We start from the raw sequence: 19,881 nt of genomic DNA, 5'->3' as shown, positions 1-19,881 counted from the left end.
TTTGCTTTTGTTCATGTTCTGTTTCTCCGACGTGACGAAGACGCCGAGAGGAAGACGAAGCGGGCTGCTGCCGCTGGACGGTTGTTGCTAAGCGTTTAATCTCTCGTGCTTGGAGAATACAAACGATCTTGTAATCGTCCCCGACCTTGACATGCGCGGCGAGGTGGCGAGGGAGCGGGGCTGCTTTGCATTTCCCACAGATGCCTGGCCGAGACACGCAGAACAATTAGCCAACTGGATAAAACGGAGCTGAGCCCGTCTTACGCACAGCGTCCGCCTCGCGTTCCCAACGGAGCGCTAACCTGGCAGAACCCCAAACCACAGCCTCCTCTCATTTCCAACACTTAATTATGACAAAGAGCGGCCATGTTGGGTCAGGCGGGGCGTTCCTGTGGGCTTTCTCGCTCTGGGGTTATTGATTTTACTGCTAAATTACTTTTCCCACATTTATGAATGGTGTAATATTAGCAGAGGGTAGAGTAACTAAAAATAAGAGTAAGAAAGTATTGTCTAAAAATTATCATTCAATATTTAAAAATTGCATACAAAATATAAAGTTAAGTGGAAATTTTGGTATTTTAAGGAACATAAAAACAATAATTCATATAAGTAACAAAATAAAATAAAGTTTTTCCAAATCAGTTTCTTTCAATAAAAAACTTCAGAAACTTTAACAGAAAGTCTGGGGAGTTTTAAAACGAGTTTGATTTTCATTCAGTGGGAAGAAAATACAGAAATTTTACTCATTTAAGAGTAAAAATAAAATAAAATAAAATACTACTAAACGTTTTTCAAAAAATGTTTTCAGTTTAATTTCCTGGATCAAACAGTTTACACTGCAAAAACACAAAGTCTTACCAAGTCATTTTGGTTTCCAGTATAAATACCTTAGAGACAAAACTAACTGACCTGTGAGTGAAATAAAGTGTTATGAGTTTGGTATCAGTTAAAATTCATCCAGCTGAATGTTTCCACAGAACAACCAGAAATTTCTGAGCCTCTCAAATGTTTCCTCTAACCAGCAGCACAATACTGCCACCGCCGTGTTTTACTGTAGTTCAGGTTGATGTTCAGTGTCACCTCACCACCAAACATTTACGTTTCAGCAAACTTTGTTTGGGAAAAACTTACCGTAGCTTTTCTTATCAGGGCCATATTTTTATAGTGCATTACTTGTATTTTATTGTTGTTTATTGTTTATTATTGTTTATTGTTATCATCTCCCCGTCTGTAGAGGGATAAACTTTAAGATTTGTAATTTCGTGAGTGTTTTTCTTTCTGCACTTCTTGTTCACCTAAAATAAAACGAATACGTTGAACGTTGTTCTATTGCAACACCAACCTGAATGAATATTTTGGTCCTTCCAGGTAAGGTGTGTGAAATGTGTGTGTGCTGCCGGTGACCTCTGCACCAAACCTGAAATCTCCTTCATGCAATTACTAAACTATTGTCCTCCGACGGCGGCGCATTATCTCTGTTATTTAATATGCTGAGAGTGGAGATATGATTATACTTGAGGCAAATTCAATTTCTGTTTTCAGCAGTTTGATTATAAGAGCACAGCCTGAGCTTCCTGCGCGCTAAGCCAATATGCTTTTTAGCTTTTCAGCCTTATTTCACAGAGGGATAATAGAGCGGAGGACGAGGATGAAGCTGGGAGGAATGTTTACTCCTTTAACAGTCCAGATCCGCTTCTGTCGTCTCTCAACTACAATGAAACGTTACGAGCAGCAGTATCAGATTTAGCTGCACACGTTAGCTTGTTTTGGTAATCTGAAGCAGTTTATGTCCGTGTGCCTTCTGCTCGACTCCGAACATTTCATGTTGTGTGATTTGTTTGCTCAGATTGCTGCAGCCAGCAGCTCCTTTATGTTTGGCCTGGATTCCTAAAAAGCGAAGCTTATTAACATCAAAAGGTGAAAAAATAAAGTGACAGAAAGAAGTGCTTTAAATTTTTAAAAGGAAATACAGAAATGAAACTCAGCAGGGCTGGAGATTGCTTTTCTTCAGTCTTTTATTTTATCTCAAAATAGCTCGTTTCAGAGGACTGGATCCTTATTACAGGCGTCTGGACTGATGTATTTTTGGCACTTTTTGATGTTTTATAACAATTTGAAGAGTAGTTTAATAATTGTGACAGAAAAAAATCAGTCTGTATGATCAGAAACACAAACCCAAGCAGAATGTGAAGTTTCTCTGCAGTGTTTCCATCATGTTTTAAAAAAGTGTTTTAACTTGTTAATTTCCAGATATGCATAAATAAAGGCCCAGGCTCAGACCCGACCGCTCAGCGCCAAACATTATGATTATTGAGAAGGATTGAAATCATTTTATAAGATTTTGTTCTTCTTTTATATTATTTTATATTTTCATATAAACCCGTCTCATTTCCTGCCAAAAATAAACTTTAGTTAATTAAAATTTTTTTATAAATCTGCTGGAGAAGGAATATTTCTGGACACTTTCTAGTACAAAAGCACTTCTGTAGTAAAACTTCCTTAATTGGTGGGAATATTAATTAAATGATTCATTAAATTTGGAAAAAAGATACAAAATAGTCAAATTAGAATATAGGAATGTTATATAATGTTATAACATAAAAAGTAACTGAAATGAACATTTTCACGATCTGTCATAAAAAATGAACAGAAATAAACAAATAACCATGTTTATTTAAACAGTGAGTTTTAGTTTTGTTTGACTGAATTACTGAAAATAAATTGACTTTTTGAAGACATTGAAATATACAGAGCAGGGCTGTCACAATAATCAACAAATCAATTCATTAATAACATGATAAATCAAAACTAGATCTTTTTTGAACCCAAACTTCAGTCTGGTTCTTTGGTCTCAACTAGGAGACTTCATAATTCATTTTTATTTATTTATTTTGGATATTTAAAATGTTTTCCAGTGTTAAATGTCCATCAGACTGTAAAGTTTATTGATTGTTGAGAAAGCCATTCCCATATATTATTTAAAATAGTCTAAAACGATGTTATGGTGCCGTAAAGTTTGTTCTGTTGCCGTGGAGACGGTGACGTCACCGACACGTTTGGGTTTGCTTTGGTTTCTGTCCAACACACAAGAGAAACAAGCAGCTTTGCAACATTTGCAGCTCCACCAGGATCTGCTCCTGTATGAATATCATAGTTTTCACATCTGAATGTGTAAATGAGTGCAGAGAGGTGTTGATACGGACACCTAACAGTTGGTAAGCAGTGGTTAAAAAAAGTATTTCCTTGTTAACACAGCGCTGAATCTGAGGTGTATAACGTCAGTTTATGCTTTTCTATTTCTGGTCTCACCCTGATTTACAGCCTTTCCTTCTTTTACTGATGGAGACGTTTAACTTGTCATCAAGATTAAATTAAATTATTGATTTCTTTACATATTTCTCAAAGATCAGTTATTATTCAACCAATGGAGTTTATAACTGCATGTTGTTGTTTACATTTGGAAATTTCCCACATGAACACAACGCTGGAGCGAAGAAACACGATTCTTGTAAAACCGTTAAAATGAAACCTGGAGGTGAAGCAGAGCAGCAAAGAGACGAAAACGCAGAAAAACTGTTCAGAACAAAACCACTTTTTTTCCCCTTTGCTCTCTCTATCAGTTAAGCTACACTCAGACTCGTTGCCATAGCAACTGACAACACCACCTCTACCTGTATCAGGATTCAACACCAGAAAACACTCAAACGTTTCCCACACAGAGAGCAGAACATTCAGTCGGTTACAGTTTTATGTTTTCTAGGTGTTTATTTTGTGATTACTAATAAGTGATCACTGTGATAGATTAGCTACCTCTGCTACTAGCTAAGCTAACACACCAATGGCAGATTAGCTAACGCTGCTATTAGCTAAGCTAAGAAGGCGGTGGTTGATTAGCTAATGTAAACATCTGCTCTGCTGATGATCTGTCAGAGTTGGTGTTTAGGTCGACTTTATTTTTTATTTTGTACCTGGACAGAAACACATCAAATTCTGCAGCACATCTACATGTTACGGTTGTTATAGTCAAGCTAGCGTAACTGAGCTACTTCCCTCTCCTTCGCTATTTTCTTTCTTAATTAAAACTGTTTCCTGACTGTGTTATCTAGTTGTTGTGGTGCTGACTGTTAGTATCACAGCTCTGCATCACTTTTGTTTTATATATCAGGCGTACGTTTAAGATTTAGCGTGTTATGTTGGTAACTTGACAGCTAAACCAAAGCTAGCCAGACTAAGTGAGCAGCTTTTTGCCCACTGATCTACAGTGTGATGTCACGCTGCAACGGGTCCATATACGACTACAATAAAACTGCATTTTGGATGATTTTTAGTTAGAAATTTGTAATTTTCTGCTTTGAATTTTACACAGGAAGCAGTAAAATCTTGTACTTTCTGTTTCCTGCAGCTCATTCTGATGCAGAGGAAGACCCGTGTCACAGGACCTACTGTGGAAGAGGCCGGCAGTGTGTGCTGATGGCGGAAAGCGGGCGCGCCGAGTGCGTGTGCCAGGAAAAATGTCGGCCCTCCTTTGTGCCTGTGTGCGGCTCGGACGGCAGGTTTTACGAGAACCACTGCGAGGTTTACCGCACCGCCTGCCTGGAGAGGCGGCGGATCTACGTGGTGCACAGCAAAGACTGCTTCTTCAAAGGTCAGTCTGGTCACTGAGCTCAGAGCTCCGGCTGGAAAACTGAAACGACTCGGTCTGAGTCAAACTTACCTTTATTAGGATTAATAGGTGGGACTGATGAAAAGTAGAACGTGATCTGGGTTTATCCTGCAGTTTATGAAGTTTGTTTGGTGCTGGATACGTTTTATTTCTTATTTCTGACAGTTGTTCCTGTATGAGCATTTTTTTTTCTTGTTAATAAAAGGTCAGTTTCAGATCTGATCCGGTAGAAATTACACTTTTGAAGTTGGATATTAAAGCTTTTAATAACCAAAAAACAAAACCCTTGACTTATTCTCAGTGTTTTTAATCTCCTGCTGCATTCAGATGTTAAATGGCTAAAAACGTTTCACACTCAAATAAAACATAAATATTCTCCTGGATGCTTTAATTCAGTTTTTTTTTCACGGGAATATTTAAGTAAAACTTTGTGATTTTCATTAGAATTGCTCCCTCAGCCAATATGATTTAATAAGATTGTCTAAAAATATTTTAATTCATAAACAATTTTAAATGGTGCCTAAATAAGCAACAGTATCCGTTTTTATTTAAGCTGTTTTTTATTTTATGTACCAAACTCATGTACCAAAATTATTCAGAGCTTGCAAAGACTTACAAACATATTTTTACAAATTACTAAACACAACCAGATGGGTCAGTTATAGATGTTGCATATCAGTGGTTTTAATTTGGATATTAAAATTTAAAGTTGTTGTTTGCCAGTTTTAGAAAGCACTGGATCAGGAGTTTGGAGAAGTTTTCTCCTGTTTCCAGTTGCTTGTCAGATCACTCTCACATGAAACCTTTTAAAATCGTTCCTTCCACAGTAGATGTTTAAAAAAAGAAAGTTAAAGCTCTGGTTATTTTTGGTTGCATGTCAGCACAACTTTAAAAAACAGATGCACACATACGGAGCTGGCAGCACTTTTTGTCATGTCACATTAGGGAGGGAAGCGTTGCTGGCAGACACCGCCATGCATATCTAATCCACATTTGGGATGTTCAGTCGCCACATTAAGCTTAAACTTGATGTCTGAATGCAAACCAGCGGGAGATTGAAAACGCTGGGAATAAGTCCTGAGCATCGTATTTGTGTGTGTTTGTAAATTGTGAGTAATTATTGCAGTTGACAGACAAAGGCATCATTGGTAGACATGTCTCACTTTGGCTGCTTAAGTGGTTTTTACAATCGTAGTCGGTGTTGGCGGACGCAGATCAGGAAATGAAACGTTGGTTCATTTGAATTCACGACTGTTGGATCCAACAACATGTGGCTCAGATTCAGCCTCAACTTGTTTAGCTGCAGAGAGAGTTTTACTTTTATTTAGTTCTTGCAGTTTTATCTCTTGGTTCATTTTAATCAAACCCAACAATCTGTATGCCTAAAAAATAGAGGCCTTAAAAGCACATTGTAAAAAAAACAAAACTTTTGTCCTGGTTTTCTGGTTTTTGGAGGGAAGATTTACTTTTAAATGTGATAAACCTGAAAACTGATTTCCTGCAGCTCAGGGCCAAAACCAGTCAGTTGACTTTCATCTATTTATTCACGCTGCACTGCCAACAAAGTTTAATTTATTCATAAAGCTCATTTACAGCTGACCACAAGGCTTCTCAATAATTACATCACAGGTAGATAAATGACAAAATAAAAATTTTATTTAAGTTTGATTAAAAAGGAATAAAAACCGAGACGTACTTGATTTCAGTTGCAGCAATTTTCCTAAAAAGTAAAAATCTTTTACAAAGTAGCATTTTGTCAGTTCTGGTTTCTCTGTGCTTGTTCTAACTGAAAGTTACTTTGTTCAGGAATAGACCTTGGAATAACTTCTCAACTTTTTGACAATATCTGCGTTTCCATTAATAATAGAACTGCACAAATTAAAATTAGGAAAATCGATCGTTGTAGTGCTGGTGTGAGGAGGTTTTTCAGCTGGAACACGTAGTCACACCATCAACAGCAGGATGTTACTACTGGTGGAAACAACAAAGAAGACAACAGGAAGTCTTTTTGGTTGGTAGCAGGTGGGCGGGGCTTAGCGCTCCCACTCCTGAATGAGACGCCAACGTCTTCTCTGATTGGCTGATAGATGATGAGCGCTAGTGCCACGAAGGCTGAATTATGAATATATCTCATCTAAGTGTTTACATCATCATTTCTATACTGTAAAAACACAAAATCTTACCAACTATTTTTTAGTCTAGTTTCTGTAATGGTGAATTTACAGTAAGCAGACAGTTTTGCTGTATTTTTGTCATTGTTGGTAATCTGGTGTTTCCTGTGTTTTCTGTTTTACTTTCCAGTGTAAATCATGTAACTTCACATGTTTTCTTATGAGCATCAAAGAAAAATTCAGCTTTCTTCAAGGAGAGAGGCCTGACATGCTTAGTTTCATGTGTTTTATTAAAAATACATTTTATCTACTTTATCCTCAGGCGGTTGGGGCGAGGTAACTTGGTTCTGCGCTCCGAGCTGCAGTCGCCCTGCTGGGGCAAACATGGCAGCCGAGGTGAAGGAGTTTAGCTCCGTCTGCGGAAACCAAATATTCTCTTTGAAGCAGAAGGAAAGGTTTTCTCCTGACTTGGTTGAATTTTTGTCGTAAAAAATGTTTTGCACATGATTTCTGAAGATGGTAATAAACCTCTGGCTTGATGGGACTTTGTTGTTTGTGTTCAGTACTTTAAATTATAATATAAATTCCCATATACAAATAAAAGTGACAGATGATTTGGAGTAAAATAGAGGCAAAGCAGGATAACAGGATTTGTTGTGCAGCATTTTTAGGATTATTCTGAGCTGAAAAAGTTTTCAGCAGCACAAAGACTTTACCATAAAAGAGATTACTTTGCTTTCTGAGCAGAAATTAACAAAACTATCTGACATTAAGTGGCTACAATGAGAGCATCATTTTCCCTCTAAGTTGCAGAAAGTCCTGTTTTCATGAGAGCATTATAATCACCTGGATGCTTTTATTCACTTACTTTTCAGAAAATATTTAAGAAAACTTTGTGTTCTGTTGTACGGAAGAGGATTAGGGCCACCGAAAAAATTAAAAAAAAAATTCTCAGATTAAAGTCAGAATTATTTTTTTTATTTTTTCGTGTCCCTAATCCTCTTCCGTACTGTTGTGATTTTTCACTGGAGTTGTTAAAAAAGGTGATATAAAAATACTTTAAATTATACACAGTTTTAAATGGTGCCTAAATAAGAAACTTTTCTAAATTTTTCGATTGAGTTGTATTTTATTTTCATTTACCAAGATTGGATTATTTTGAGCAAATCCAAATTTGCTGTTTGCTGTAAGTTCAAAGATTTACATATTTTCATAAATGACCAAAAAAACAAACAAATGGTTGAATGAATAAGACATGAATAAAGTTATCAAATTATTTAAATAGTTGCACAAAACATTTAATGTTTTCATCAATAATATTATAATTTATGTTAGATTTATTTCCACAAAGTTCTGTTGGTAAAAAAAACATTTATAATTATTAACATGCTGGATACACAAACGGCTCATCACAGCCGTTATATTTATAATAAAATATTTTAGTCTGTATTTTATTACAGACTAAAATACAGAGAGTTAAGGTCAGTAAACGGTTTAGATGCAGGTTTTTCCTGCTTGTCAACATTTTGTTTTTCCTACAACAAACATTTTTAAGACCCAACATTCTGGATCATATGAGAATTATTAATAATTTACCTTTTTAGGAATGTTAGTGAATAAATAAAACAGGAAATCAGGAGCCTGCAGTATTAGACTTCATTTTAGGCATTTCAGCCTAAAAGGGACATAATCTGATGTACACATTTAAAAATCTCATTACATTTGGCAATCAGTGGACTGATTGTTGAAATTAGCATCACAATCACAGATGTTTGGGGTCTCTGTCTCGTTCTCATCCTGCCTGTGATTATGAGCCTCTGCAGCAGATTAATGGCTCTCATCATGGTGATGAATAGGAAGCCTCCGGTCCAAACGGACTTTGTTTAGGACGCTCGCTCTTCAGTGCGTCCAGGTAGAAGCACTTCATCAGTGATGAATGACGCTCTGCAGGGGACCTGCTGACCTTCAGCGACCTTCGGGTCATAATTAGGGTTATGATGACGTGTTTTCTTTAAAGCAGGACAGTGATTTATCCGTCTATCATGCACATTTCTCCTGAAAGCAAACTGAATCTTTTACCAGTGGAAAGTTTAGTCAGAAAAATTAACGTGTTCTGGTTTTATTTGACTTTTTGAACTGATATTTAGGTTTTGACCTGAATGTCTGAACTTCACAGGATGTTAAGATTCCCTATTAATCCCGTTTGGTCCAATAAGAATTGCAGAATCCAGGCTATTTTTATGTGATAAACACAAAGTTGTGGATAATCGTGAAGTGATGCATGGTTTTGGAATTATAGACCCTGTTGGAGAAATATTTGACATGATCTTCATGGTGCTGCTTGCTTCCATAGAACGTATAGATTTCTTCTCTGTTAAATAATTCACAGGCTTCTCTTACAGAGAGTAGACCTTTTTTTTTTTTAGAAAAGTGATGCGTATTTCTTGGTTTCTTTGGTGTTAAAAAATATAATAAAAGATTGCTAAGTTTTAAGGACGCTGTTTTCAGGAGGATAATGTTTGGTTGTTTGATCTACGTGGAACCGGACTCTATAAACTGCAGAGCAATTAATTAATTGTATCTGTACATTTCTGGGACTGGGTGATTTAACAGCTCAAATAATAGGTATAAATGTTCATAATATGGAAAAGATTTAGATATTCCTGACTTATGGTGGATGAGTCAGATGCAGGCAGGAGGTTTTCTGCTGGAAACTATTTTTTACATGTGAGAAATAAAGATTTAATTCCTTCTTTCAGTTATTAACTGTTATTTACATGCAAAGTTTGACAGAATGTGTTGAGAATCAAATATTGTGACATGTAGCTCCAATTTATTTGCATAATTAAGATGGTTTCCACTGTTGTTAAAAGATTAGCTTCCTGCTAAAGCTATAAATAGCTCTCATGTGATGTCACACATCCGTGAACTTTACAGCTTTCAGCCATCTTGGCAGGCAAGTTGCTATGACAACAATAAACAAGCCATAAGCTTAGAGCTAGCTCTCACTTTGTTCATGTTAATAAATTAATATATGTTGATTAATATAAATAAATATCAGTGATATTTACTGTAGTACTAACTGCTGAACTAGCAACATTAGCTTAGCTAGTGTAGCTTTTACCTGCTAGCTGAGACAGACATGTAGCCTACGTGTTTTACATGTTCTCTCTCTGCCAGAACCTTGTTACGCAAAGCGTCTGTACGTCCTTTATAAATCCGTTTAAACATTGATTGTCTGAAGCTCCTCCATGTTGTAAACACTCTTCCTGTTCACCAAGTAGTGAAATAGGTCCCTCTTGAAAATGAGATCTAGATCTCAACGGGGTTTACCGGATTAAATAAAGGAATATAAAAAATCTATCATAGTTTGAGATCGGAGGCAGCTTATGTGACGTATTTCTCTTCTGTCTCAGTTTGATCCTGACAGCAGCCATTTTGTTCACGTATCTTTCTCTCACACATTGGTTAAGAGTTTCTACATATTTTCTCGATGTTGGTCTGGAAGCCGTGGGTCCGCTATGTTTTGTGCTGCGTTTGCCAAGATGGCGCAGATCACTTCCTGTTGTAGGAACTGTGTGTTAGCATGCAGCTGTGGTGTAAATCCTGGGAGTCAGAAATGTAATAATTGGTTATCAGAAATCTAAATAATCTGGAATACAAAAGATGTTTCCAGATTTCAAGTCTATTTTTATACATTTCTCCCAGTCCCTTTGCTACACCCACATCGGTGTAGAAAAGGCAATAGCCATCCATTTTCTACACAGCCTTCAATGTAAGAGCAGCCTCAACCCATCAGAGCAGGATTTATGTAGCAGCTGCAGTTGTTGCATCAGCCAGGAGCGCTGTCCCTCCGTCTTCACTAACCTTCTGCCTCCTCTTGTGACTGCAGCCATTAACTGGGCCACACAAACGCTCTGCACTCACCAAGAGGATTAACGTCTGACACGAGTTCAGTCTCTGTAACTTCAGCTGTGTACACAGAGGTGGTACAGTACAGCGAATCAGCGACTTTTCTGTTTGTGTTTGCACTGCTTGGATTCCTCTTTCGGAGACGAGATGTCAGATGATTTTGTCAACAAGAAATGCTTCATGATTTATTCTGTTTAAAACTGAAACGATTTTAGCAGATCGAATGCGGACACATCTAGACGACAATACAGGTTTAAATTAGAGATGCACTGATTTATCAGCACAGATTTCTTTCATTTTGGGAGATGGGCTGAGTTTTCCATGTGAAGCTGATCTCATCTACATCAGAAAAGGTTTAAGAATCAGCCTCTGTCCTCTACTGCTCAGTAGTGAAGGTCTGACTGATGGGTCATGTCCAAACCTTTACAGTAACAATAATCGCCTCACTGTTGCAAAATCAGCGACTTTCTTACAATATTTAGCAACATTTTAGACAAAGAATATTGGTGTCAGCTGAAACTGGAATTGGTCAGGCTTTTTAAAGGTTGATAATCGTCGATCGGCCATAAAAATCCAATTGGTGCATCCTGAGTTGAAATCGTAGTGCTGCGTTCACAGCAAACGCGATTTGAGCATCAGGAGACTCTGGTTTACGTTCATGTGGACACGCGTCGAGTCGAGGGGCGTTGCGGCGCGTTTGGTGATGTGCAGTTGAAGCAGTTTGAGGGTCTGGAGCTTTTGACAAGAGCCAAGCGCATCCAACATGGCTGACGCTGGAGTTTGAGAACCATCGACCAATCAGAGACACTCTGCTATGTGATGTAGTGGCCTGTAGGTGGCCAGGAGACGCAGGCTCCGATGCGGTTAGCAGGTCATCAAACTGGGCTCAGGTGAAACAAAAACAGCTCAGCGATGCTCGTTAGCGCCCAGCTAGCTTGTGAAACTCACGAACCTTTGAATTATCTGATGAATTCAAACACGACGGCGACATTCTGTTGATTTCAGTAAATAAAACCAAAACTCTCTCAATATTTCATCCGCCATTGTTCAAAGTAACCGGAAGAAGGAAAGAGGCTCCAACGCGCGTCGAGCCGTTATCAGCCGTCGCCGTTGTTTGTTCAATAGAAAGTGAACACAAAATATTGAACAGAGATGTCTGAGCCTCCGTTATGATTGCAGAAGCTTCACTGCATAATATTTTGGTGCCACTCTCTGTTTCACCCGCCGTTGTACAAAGAGACCGGCGATGAAAAAACAGCATCAAGTGATTTTGACGCAAAATATTAAGCGTCTGACTCCAAAGTCCATCCAGCAGCTCTGTTAGGTTAACATGGTTATCAGGCCAGGATGAACTGCTAACATATCAACTTGTTCACACAAACTCTCCCTGACAGCGTGTTTATTAATGAGCACTCCGCACCATCCTGCTGCTTCCTCTCCTGTTGTTCTCCCCCAGCAGTCACGTGGCTCCTTCCTCATTAGGTAGATCTCTTCCCCACAGAGTCATTACTTGGGATTCATTTGCTGTGGAACGGACGCTCTGGCCCAGATAGATGTTCCCCCGGCCCGGTTCTGGTCCCCCGCCTCAGAAACATCAGGGACACCAGGAGCGCTCTTTGACCTCTGACCTCCCACACTGTTTGGAAACTTTACTTTCTCAAGGATTCTGTGTTTCTGATGTAAACAAAGTGATTTTATTTTATTTCAATTATGTGGCTTGTGTGAGTCATGAGCACAAATGAATAAATATAAACTTACCATCTATTCACCATCAAGTTAAAGGAAAACAAAACCTAGTAGAAGGTAGAAGAATTAATTTCCAAGCCAGGAAATTTTATTCAGATGTTTATTCACTTTATGTCAATGTAGAGCTGTAAATAATTTTGTTAATGAAGCGCAGAATAAGCGCAGTTCGTTTGTCCCGTCTTTAATTGACGATGATCATCATGTTGATTTCTTTGTATAACTCACTTATTTTTATTTTTCTCCTCTTTGCTTTTCTCTGGCACCGACTCCGATCCTTTTCAAAGACTATTAATCCATAAGAACACACACTCTGAGCTGGATATGCCGCTGCTCTGACATTCAGAGGTTTAATACGTGTGCTGCTGCATTCAGGTGGATGTTTATTCACGCCTAAGAGATTTTGACACGCCTGTCACGGCGCTGGCGCTGCCTATCGCTCGGCCTTCCCAGACATGAGCCGCACTCTGAGGCGCTACATTTAGCTTCTGGGATGATTAGCCTTTCATGTGCTTAGCTCGCCTGCCTCCTCTGTAGGGTCACATTCATAATTGAAATAGGAGATATGAGCAAATTAGAAGAAGCAACTTTAACTTATTATGAAATGAAATAAGGAAACTAGACACCAACAGCTTACGGCTAATGCTGACTTTATCAAATGTTTCTTCTGCCTTTTATCTTTTGTGATGTTAAAAAATAACATTCCAGACCTCTAAGGTCTTCTGGTTCTGGTTCTGGTTCTACTCTGCATCAGAACCAGAGCCAAACATGGAGAAGCAGCATTCAGCTTCTAAGTACCACAGATCTGGAACAATCTTCCAGAAAACTGTAAAACTGCAGAAACACTGAGTTTCTTTAAAGTGATTAGTTGAACATGTTGGACTAAATATGTTGTAATTTTCCTATTAACTAAAAAAATTGCTGTTTGTGATGCACTAAACTCATCATTACTTCGAAACGGTTCAGATGTTGATATGTTTTTCACCGGATGGGTTCATCTACAGAGTAAACACAGGAAGGCTAATTTTACCTCAGTTATTGTTTAGGTTGAAGACAAAAACAACTTCCAAAGAAGCTACATTTGTGCCCTCAACATTTCTCTCCAGAAGGCTTTGAGTCATTTGTATGAGCAAAACAATAAAGTTTCTAGCAGGTGATTCTTACCAGCTGGTTAGAGTTGCTTTAGAAACATTATAAATAAAACACTAACCAACATTTTGATGTGTATTGATGCCACTTGGAAAAATGTTTCAATTGTTGATGACTTTGTATTTTTGTACTTTCAACTGCCTTGTTGCGGGAATGCTCATTAGTCACATACTTATTCTACTGTTGCTAATTCTTTTACAGAAAAATGTCCCTTAAGACTTAAATGATTCATTATTTTAAATAGTCATTAATTAGCTTAATGGATACATTTAATGATTAGTGCAAAGATGCATTTCAATTGCTAACAAAAGAAATAATATCTTTGCCAAGCAACTCTTGTTTAGTATCACCAGACATAAGCGCACTGCTCACCCTTCATCCCAATGTAGATCTGTTTCTTTCCCCTCAGCTCACCCCGCCTTACACACTACTTTCCTCTCCTCTATCTCTTACCCTCATTTTTCTCCAGCTATGCCCCCAATATAGTGCAGACGGGGATTTGAGTGACTCTGTCAAGCTTCTCCCTACATTCCTGGTCTGTGTTAAATTGGTTCAGAGCTTAAGCAGAAAGTGAGCCTGGGAGAAAAAAAGAGAAATAAATAAAAATATAAACAACGTCTTGAGGCAAAGTGACCCTGGCTGGGTAGGCGATGTCTCTGACAAATGCAAACACTTGCCTGTGTGCCGCATTAATAAGCCTGGAGTTAAAAATGTACCATGTTTGGTTCCACGTCACCTGTTCCCACAGTAAGATATGAACAGAGAGTCCATAATGACCCGACTACAAGCCTTTTATTTAAACCTGAACTTTGCTTCTTGTTGGTTATGATTTGATCTCCAACCTGGTTTCTTTTTTTGTTTGTTTTATTTCAGATAAACCCAATTTGAAAAATGTTTCAGGATTTATTACATGACCAAAGACTCTCTGTTTGTCTTGGCCTGCAGCTTAAATATATCAGCCAATATCTATAATTATTGATTAGTTTATTGTTTTTAATGTCTGAAATCCTGCCATATGGTGGTGTGACATTTTGAGGAACGGTGGCGAAACCTGAAACTGCTGCTGCACCAGTTACCCAGCAGGTTGTTGCTAGGTAACCAAAGAGTGAGTGAGTTGCTAGGTAACCAAAGAGTGAGAATGTTGGTCGATTCCACCGATCTAACTTAGCTGATCTCGAGAGTTTTTGCAGCTAGAGCTTTTCTTCCTCCTACATCTCCCAGAATGCCGTGCGGTTCTGGAGTTAGTGAAATTATTGAATATTCTATCAGCTATTATCTATTGATATTGATCACGTGTCCATCACAATACATATTGCTATTGAGTTGCTGTCCAGCCCTGAGTTTAATGAGAAAAAATCCCTTTAAATTACTCTCAGATTAAACCTGCTGTTTAAACTGTAATAAAAATCCATCATCACTGTTTATAATCCATCTAAATGAATAAATGTACTAACAGAATAAGCTTTGGCAAGGAGAAATGAACACCAGGTGAGACTGCAGCGAAGCAGAGCATGCTAACATGAATAACACTAAACATGAGCTTCATCACCTCCTGACTTCCTGCCTGTGTTTCTGACTGGTCACAGCAGGCAAATGAAAATTCAGCCAATCACTGTGAACGTATCCAGAAAAGATAAAATAAGGGCACACCAGTTTGGTTTGTCAGAAATGTGCTGTTCAGGAAGTCTTTCTCAGATAAGGCTGTGTAAACAGAAGTCATGCTGTCATTTCTGTTTCAGAGAAAACAGGCCGTCTACTTGTCAAGTGTTTACTTACCAACTGTACTGCCTTGAAATGAAGTTGGCCTGTGGAGTCTGAGCTCATTGTTTTTATGATTTCCACAGCATTTCATGGTCTAAAAGAAAGATAAACCTGATGGAAAATCTACCTTTAGCAAGATCAACATCTTTCTGAAATGTTTTCCTGATTCATTTTGACTTATTCTGAAACAAAATGTCATGAGAGAATGTTTACATATTATAAAACCTGATAACCAGAAGATTTCCCAAATATGTTCAGTCTATAACTCTTAAACAAACTGAAGTGTACGTAGTGATTTGCTGATAAGTCTTTCTAATGGTAGCAAATACTCGGTATATGTATTTGCATGTTACTGTTTATAATAACATGCGACGTCGGAGGCCAAAAAGACGATTCTTTTCCTTTCCATCCGCAGCGTTGAAACCGTGAACAAAATGAAACCTGGAGGTGTAGATATTATTCATTTAGTGCTTCAGGAAAAATAATGCAAAGAGAACTCAAAACCACGTTTTTCTCGCTCTCTGTGTTGGCTATGCTACACACTGACTCGTTGCCATAGCGACTGGCTAACAACTCCACTAACATATCAGGATTCAACACCAAAAAAAGGTCAAACATTTCCCACATAAAGAACAGAGTACTCAGTCTGCTACAGTTTGATCTTTTCAGGATTGACGTTTATTTTGTAATTATTAATAATTGATCGCTGAAGTAGATTAGCTGCTATTAGCTACGGTAGTAGATTTAAACATCTGCTCTGCTGATGATTTTGGCTTAGAGTTAGAGTTGGTGTTTTTCACTTTTTAAAAATTGTTACTGAAATGAAATGCACCGAATTCTGCAGCACATCTACATGTTAAGGTTGTCATAGTCAAGCTAGCATAACTCTACTTCCCTCTCCCTTTCTATTTTCTTTCTTAATTAAAACTTTTTCCAGGCCTTATCTAGTTGTCATACACAGTGTTGAAAGTTAGTAGTGAAGCTCTGCGTCCCTTTTTCTTTTATACATCAGGCGTACATTTAAGATTTAGTGTTTAAGTTAATAACTTGGCAGCTAAAACCAATGCTAGTCATCGTTAGTGAGCAGCAAAATACTTAAACAGTTAATACTAGAAAGACTTACTTATTGGATCCCAAATCTAAATGTATAACTGGAAGTAATCATTTGTATTGTTTTGATAGTTCTCTATTATTTTATTTTGTTTTGAGCACAACAAATGGAAAAACCGTTAAAATTGAAATGTACAAATATTTGCTTACAAAAGGAGCAGGATGTGATTGGGAGAAACCCTTAGATAAATTTTTACAGTTCAATAGTTTCTCTAATCCTGTATTGAATGATTTTCTTCTTCTTTTTTTATCAGAACATCTTTGCTGTTACGTTGCTCCATTCATAAAACCTCATGCTTTTCTTCTCCTCAGTCCCGTCTAATCTGGGTTGTCAGATTTTACATTTCCTCCCTGCCGGCTCAACAGTTTGACCAGAGGGCAGAAAAATGAGTCCGCATCGCCAACGAGCTCAGCTCAGTGTGGTTCCAGCTCTCTGACTGAATCCTCAGCTAAAATACTCCCAGTGTTCCCACACGGCCTTTATTTGACCCAGGCACTTCAGCTACTGGTGTTGCTCTCTCTAAAAGCTGCACATAAGAGATTTATCTCACTGATTGTTCTGCGTTAGCAACACGAAAGGCTCCCTCAGGTTCAGTCACAACCAGTGTGTTTCTGCTCTTCTGCGTATTTATGATCTATTTTAATACATTCAATGTTTCTTTTTCTTGTATTACAATGAAAATCTTTTATTTTTCAATAGAGATGCACTGATCCGATATCAATATTTTAAAAATTACAGATTTGGTATCGATGACAAAGTCCCCGATCTATAAGAGCAGATCTATTCAGTCTAATTCTATGCTTTGAGTTCTGACCTTATGTTTATTATTTATTATTAAATTATATTTACTTTGATTGCACTGAAGTATTTGTCAGTTTTAGTTTCTATATTTACTTTAATTGGTTGTTGTGTACATAATTGGACTTTCTGATCCATTTGAAATTTTTTTTATTTTTGTCTGTTTTACTGCTAATTGCACTGAATGGATTAAAGTTGTTTTTAAATGTTTGACCAACCCTGTGAAGCTATTGGTGTATTTAATTGGTTGTACTGGTGCAGAGTTATCAAATGCATTTATCTGTAACATTTTAAGTCAGCTCAGCTCTGATCTTCAGTATCGGATCGTATCGGCCGATTCTAACCCTCAGATATCGGTATTGGAAGTAAAGAAGCGGATCGGTTCGTTCCTATATTCAGTAGTTCTAATGGCTGACCCTCAGGAAGGTTTTAATGCTCACCATCTTCTAAAACAGGTTGTTCTTCACTTGATACCGTCTTTGAAACTAGACATTTTTTATATTTTCCTCTTGTTTCATGGTCAGGCCATCCAAACAATAAGCTGTCACTTGACGCCCTTGACCTTGGTTACTGGTCTCTCAGCACAGCAGAAGCGATTTGCATCATTGAGTTACGATTCCTTCATAAGCTGCTGACTTTGGAGAACGCTGCAGCTCTCCGATCCGGAGGGAGTGACGACCCCAACAGCTGCTGGAGGGAACTCATCAGGCCTGTTATTGTTTTCACGCTCGTCCCTTAAGGTTTCCTCTGAAAACCTGAGCACAGCTGACCTTCCTGTTTCTGGACTCGTGTCGGAGCCGTCGAAGCGACCTCAGCTGGATTTTGTTCTGACACATCTGGTCCCGGCGCTGCGCCGTTGGGCCGGGTGCAGCGCCGCAGCCGATTGTAGCTTCTGTTGTTTTCTAAGGAGTTTGTCTCTGAGGATCTCAGCAGGTTTATTCAGCAGGTTGTCAGACGCATTTTAATCGGGTTTCACCTGCAGCTCCTTTACTTGGACGGTCGTTACTAGTTGCATTAAATTGCATAACGTTTTTGGAAAAAATTACTTTGAGGTGTATTTTATTTTTACTTGAGTAATTTTTTTTATAAAGTATTTCTGCTCTTGAGTAAAATTTCTGTATTTTTTACCAACTGAATGAAAATCAAACATGTTTTAACCAGAAATCCATCAGACTCAGACACAAACCTGCAGTTTCTGTTAAAGTTTTATAAGTTTTATAATAAAAGAAACTGATTTGGAATTTTTTCCTTTGTTTGATTTTTTAAATTATTGTAATTTTGGTTGTTAAAATACCAAAATCTCCATTTAACTTTATATTTTGTTTCGTCTGATGATGTAATTTTTAAATATTAAATGATTGATAGTTTTATCAGTTACTCAGTACTTGAGTAAACTTTTTACCAAATAGTTTTTTGCTCTGTTTTCCACGCTACACACTCCTGCTCCCAACACATTCGTTACCAAATAAGGCTTTAAATAAACTCTTCAGATCTTTAATTATTTCGCTGCTTTTACCATCTGTTCAGCTTAGTACACATCATAACTCAAACTACAGCAAGTTGCAGGATTAAATCTCCCCTAAAGGCTACATTTTCTTTAAAGTGCTCTTGATTAATCGTTCCCCAGCTGTCTGAAGGGTTTCCCAAACTTTATTTTTAGACTGGCTGCTATTTTTGCTTTATTTTACTCCATTACTGAAGCTGTTTTCTTGGAATTATGTTTAAGCTGTAAATTTACCAGAAATGGCAGAACATACCGTTTTATTTTCATATATCTGGTCCTTTTTCAGATCTGCTGGATTCTTTCTGTTAAAACAGGATTTCCCCATTCTGCTGGAGTTTATAGATTGAAACAGTTCAGAAAGTCGCTACTGATCCAAAGGGCTTCGAAATATTGCAGATAATTCTTGCATCTTGGGGGAAAATTACAAGAAAGGAGCTCTGGCAAATTAAATACATCATAAATATAATTTTTACTCCTTATTTAGTTTTATGTTCCCACTATTTAATAAGTATTTAGACTGAAGAGAATGGGCAACAATTATGCTTTACCTTTTCCTTAAACCTGACACCTTAAAGTTTTTAGTTTTAAAGTGACACATTTTCAATGTATGTGAGAAATGTAAAAGTATTAAATAAGCTGAGAAAAAAATTATTAAATAAAAAGAAGTTTAAATCTCAGCAAGTTGTCAGAAGTTGCTGAAAATGATAAATGTGTGAATAAAGGATAAAAGTGGAAAATGTGATCAGTTTCCTGAACCAATTTGAGATCTGGTTCCAGTTTGACTCCAGATCTTTGTAACATTTAATGTTTTCTTCTCTTTGGCCTCATTTTCATGCAAAACAGCCAAATTACTGAAGTGGGCTTCATTGCAATTTAAGGCGTTGCTGATGGATAGCCTTTCACATGAATTAGTCATGGCTCTTCAAACGAATTACTTACAGCTGGATGGAGGAAAGTGCTGTTTATTTCTCTGCTTGCTAATTCTGCTGCTCCTCATCTGCAGTCGCTCTCTTCAGGCTGAGCATTTGTTTGAGCACGTTGAAAAAAGGAAACTTTAAAGCAGGTCGTCCAGCAGCCGCCTCTCTGAGAACCACTGCTGGCTGAACTGCTCACTGAGCAGAGCCTGAAT

General features: G+C 37.8%; 1 protein-coding gene across 1 annotated transcript in view; it reads left to right on the top strand.

Moving 5' to 3' along the window:
- fstl4 (follistatin like 4) overlaps positions 1–19,881 on the top strand; it is a 200,462-nt gene that overhangs the window by 71,713 nt on the left and 108,868 nt on the right. Inside the window, exon 4 of the mRNA XM_023342536.1 lies at positions 4,403–4,645. Coding sequence (XP_023198304.1) covers positions 4,403–4,645 — 243 coding nt within the window. The remainder of the gene's footprint in view (positions 1–4,402; positions 4,646–19,881) is intronic.

This window comes from Xiphophorus maculatus, chromosome 11 (genome assembly GCF_002775205.1).
Source record: "Xiphophorus maculatus strain JP 163 A chromosome 11, X_maculatus-5.0-male, whole genome shotgun sequence".
NCBI lineage: Eukaryota > Metazoa > Chordata > Actinopteri > Cyprinodontiformes > Poeciliidae > Xiphophorus > Xiphophorus maculatus.
The sequence above is the reverse complement of the archived record's forward strand: the minus strand, read 5'-3'. Positions and strand labels throughout refer to the sequence as shown.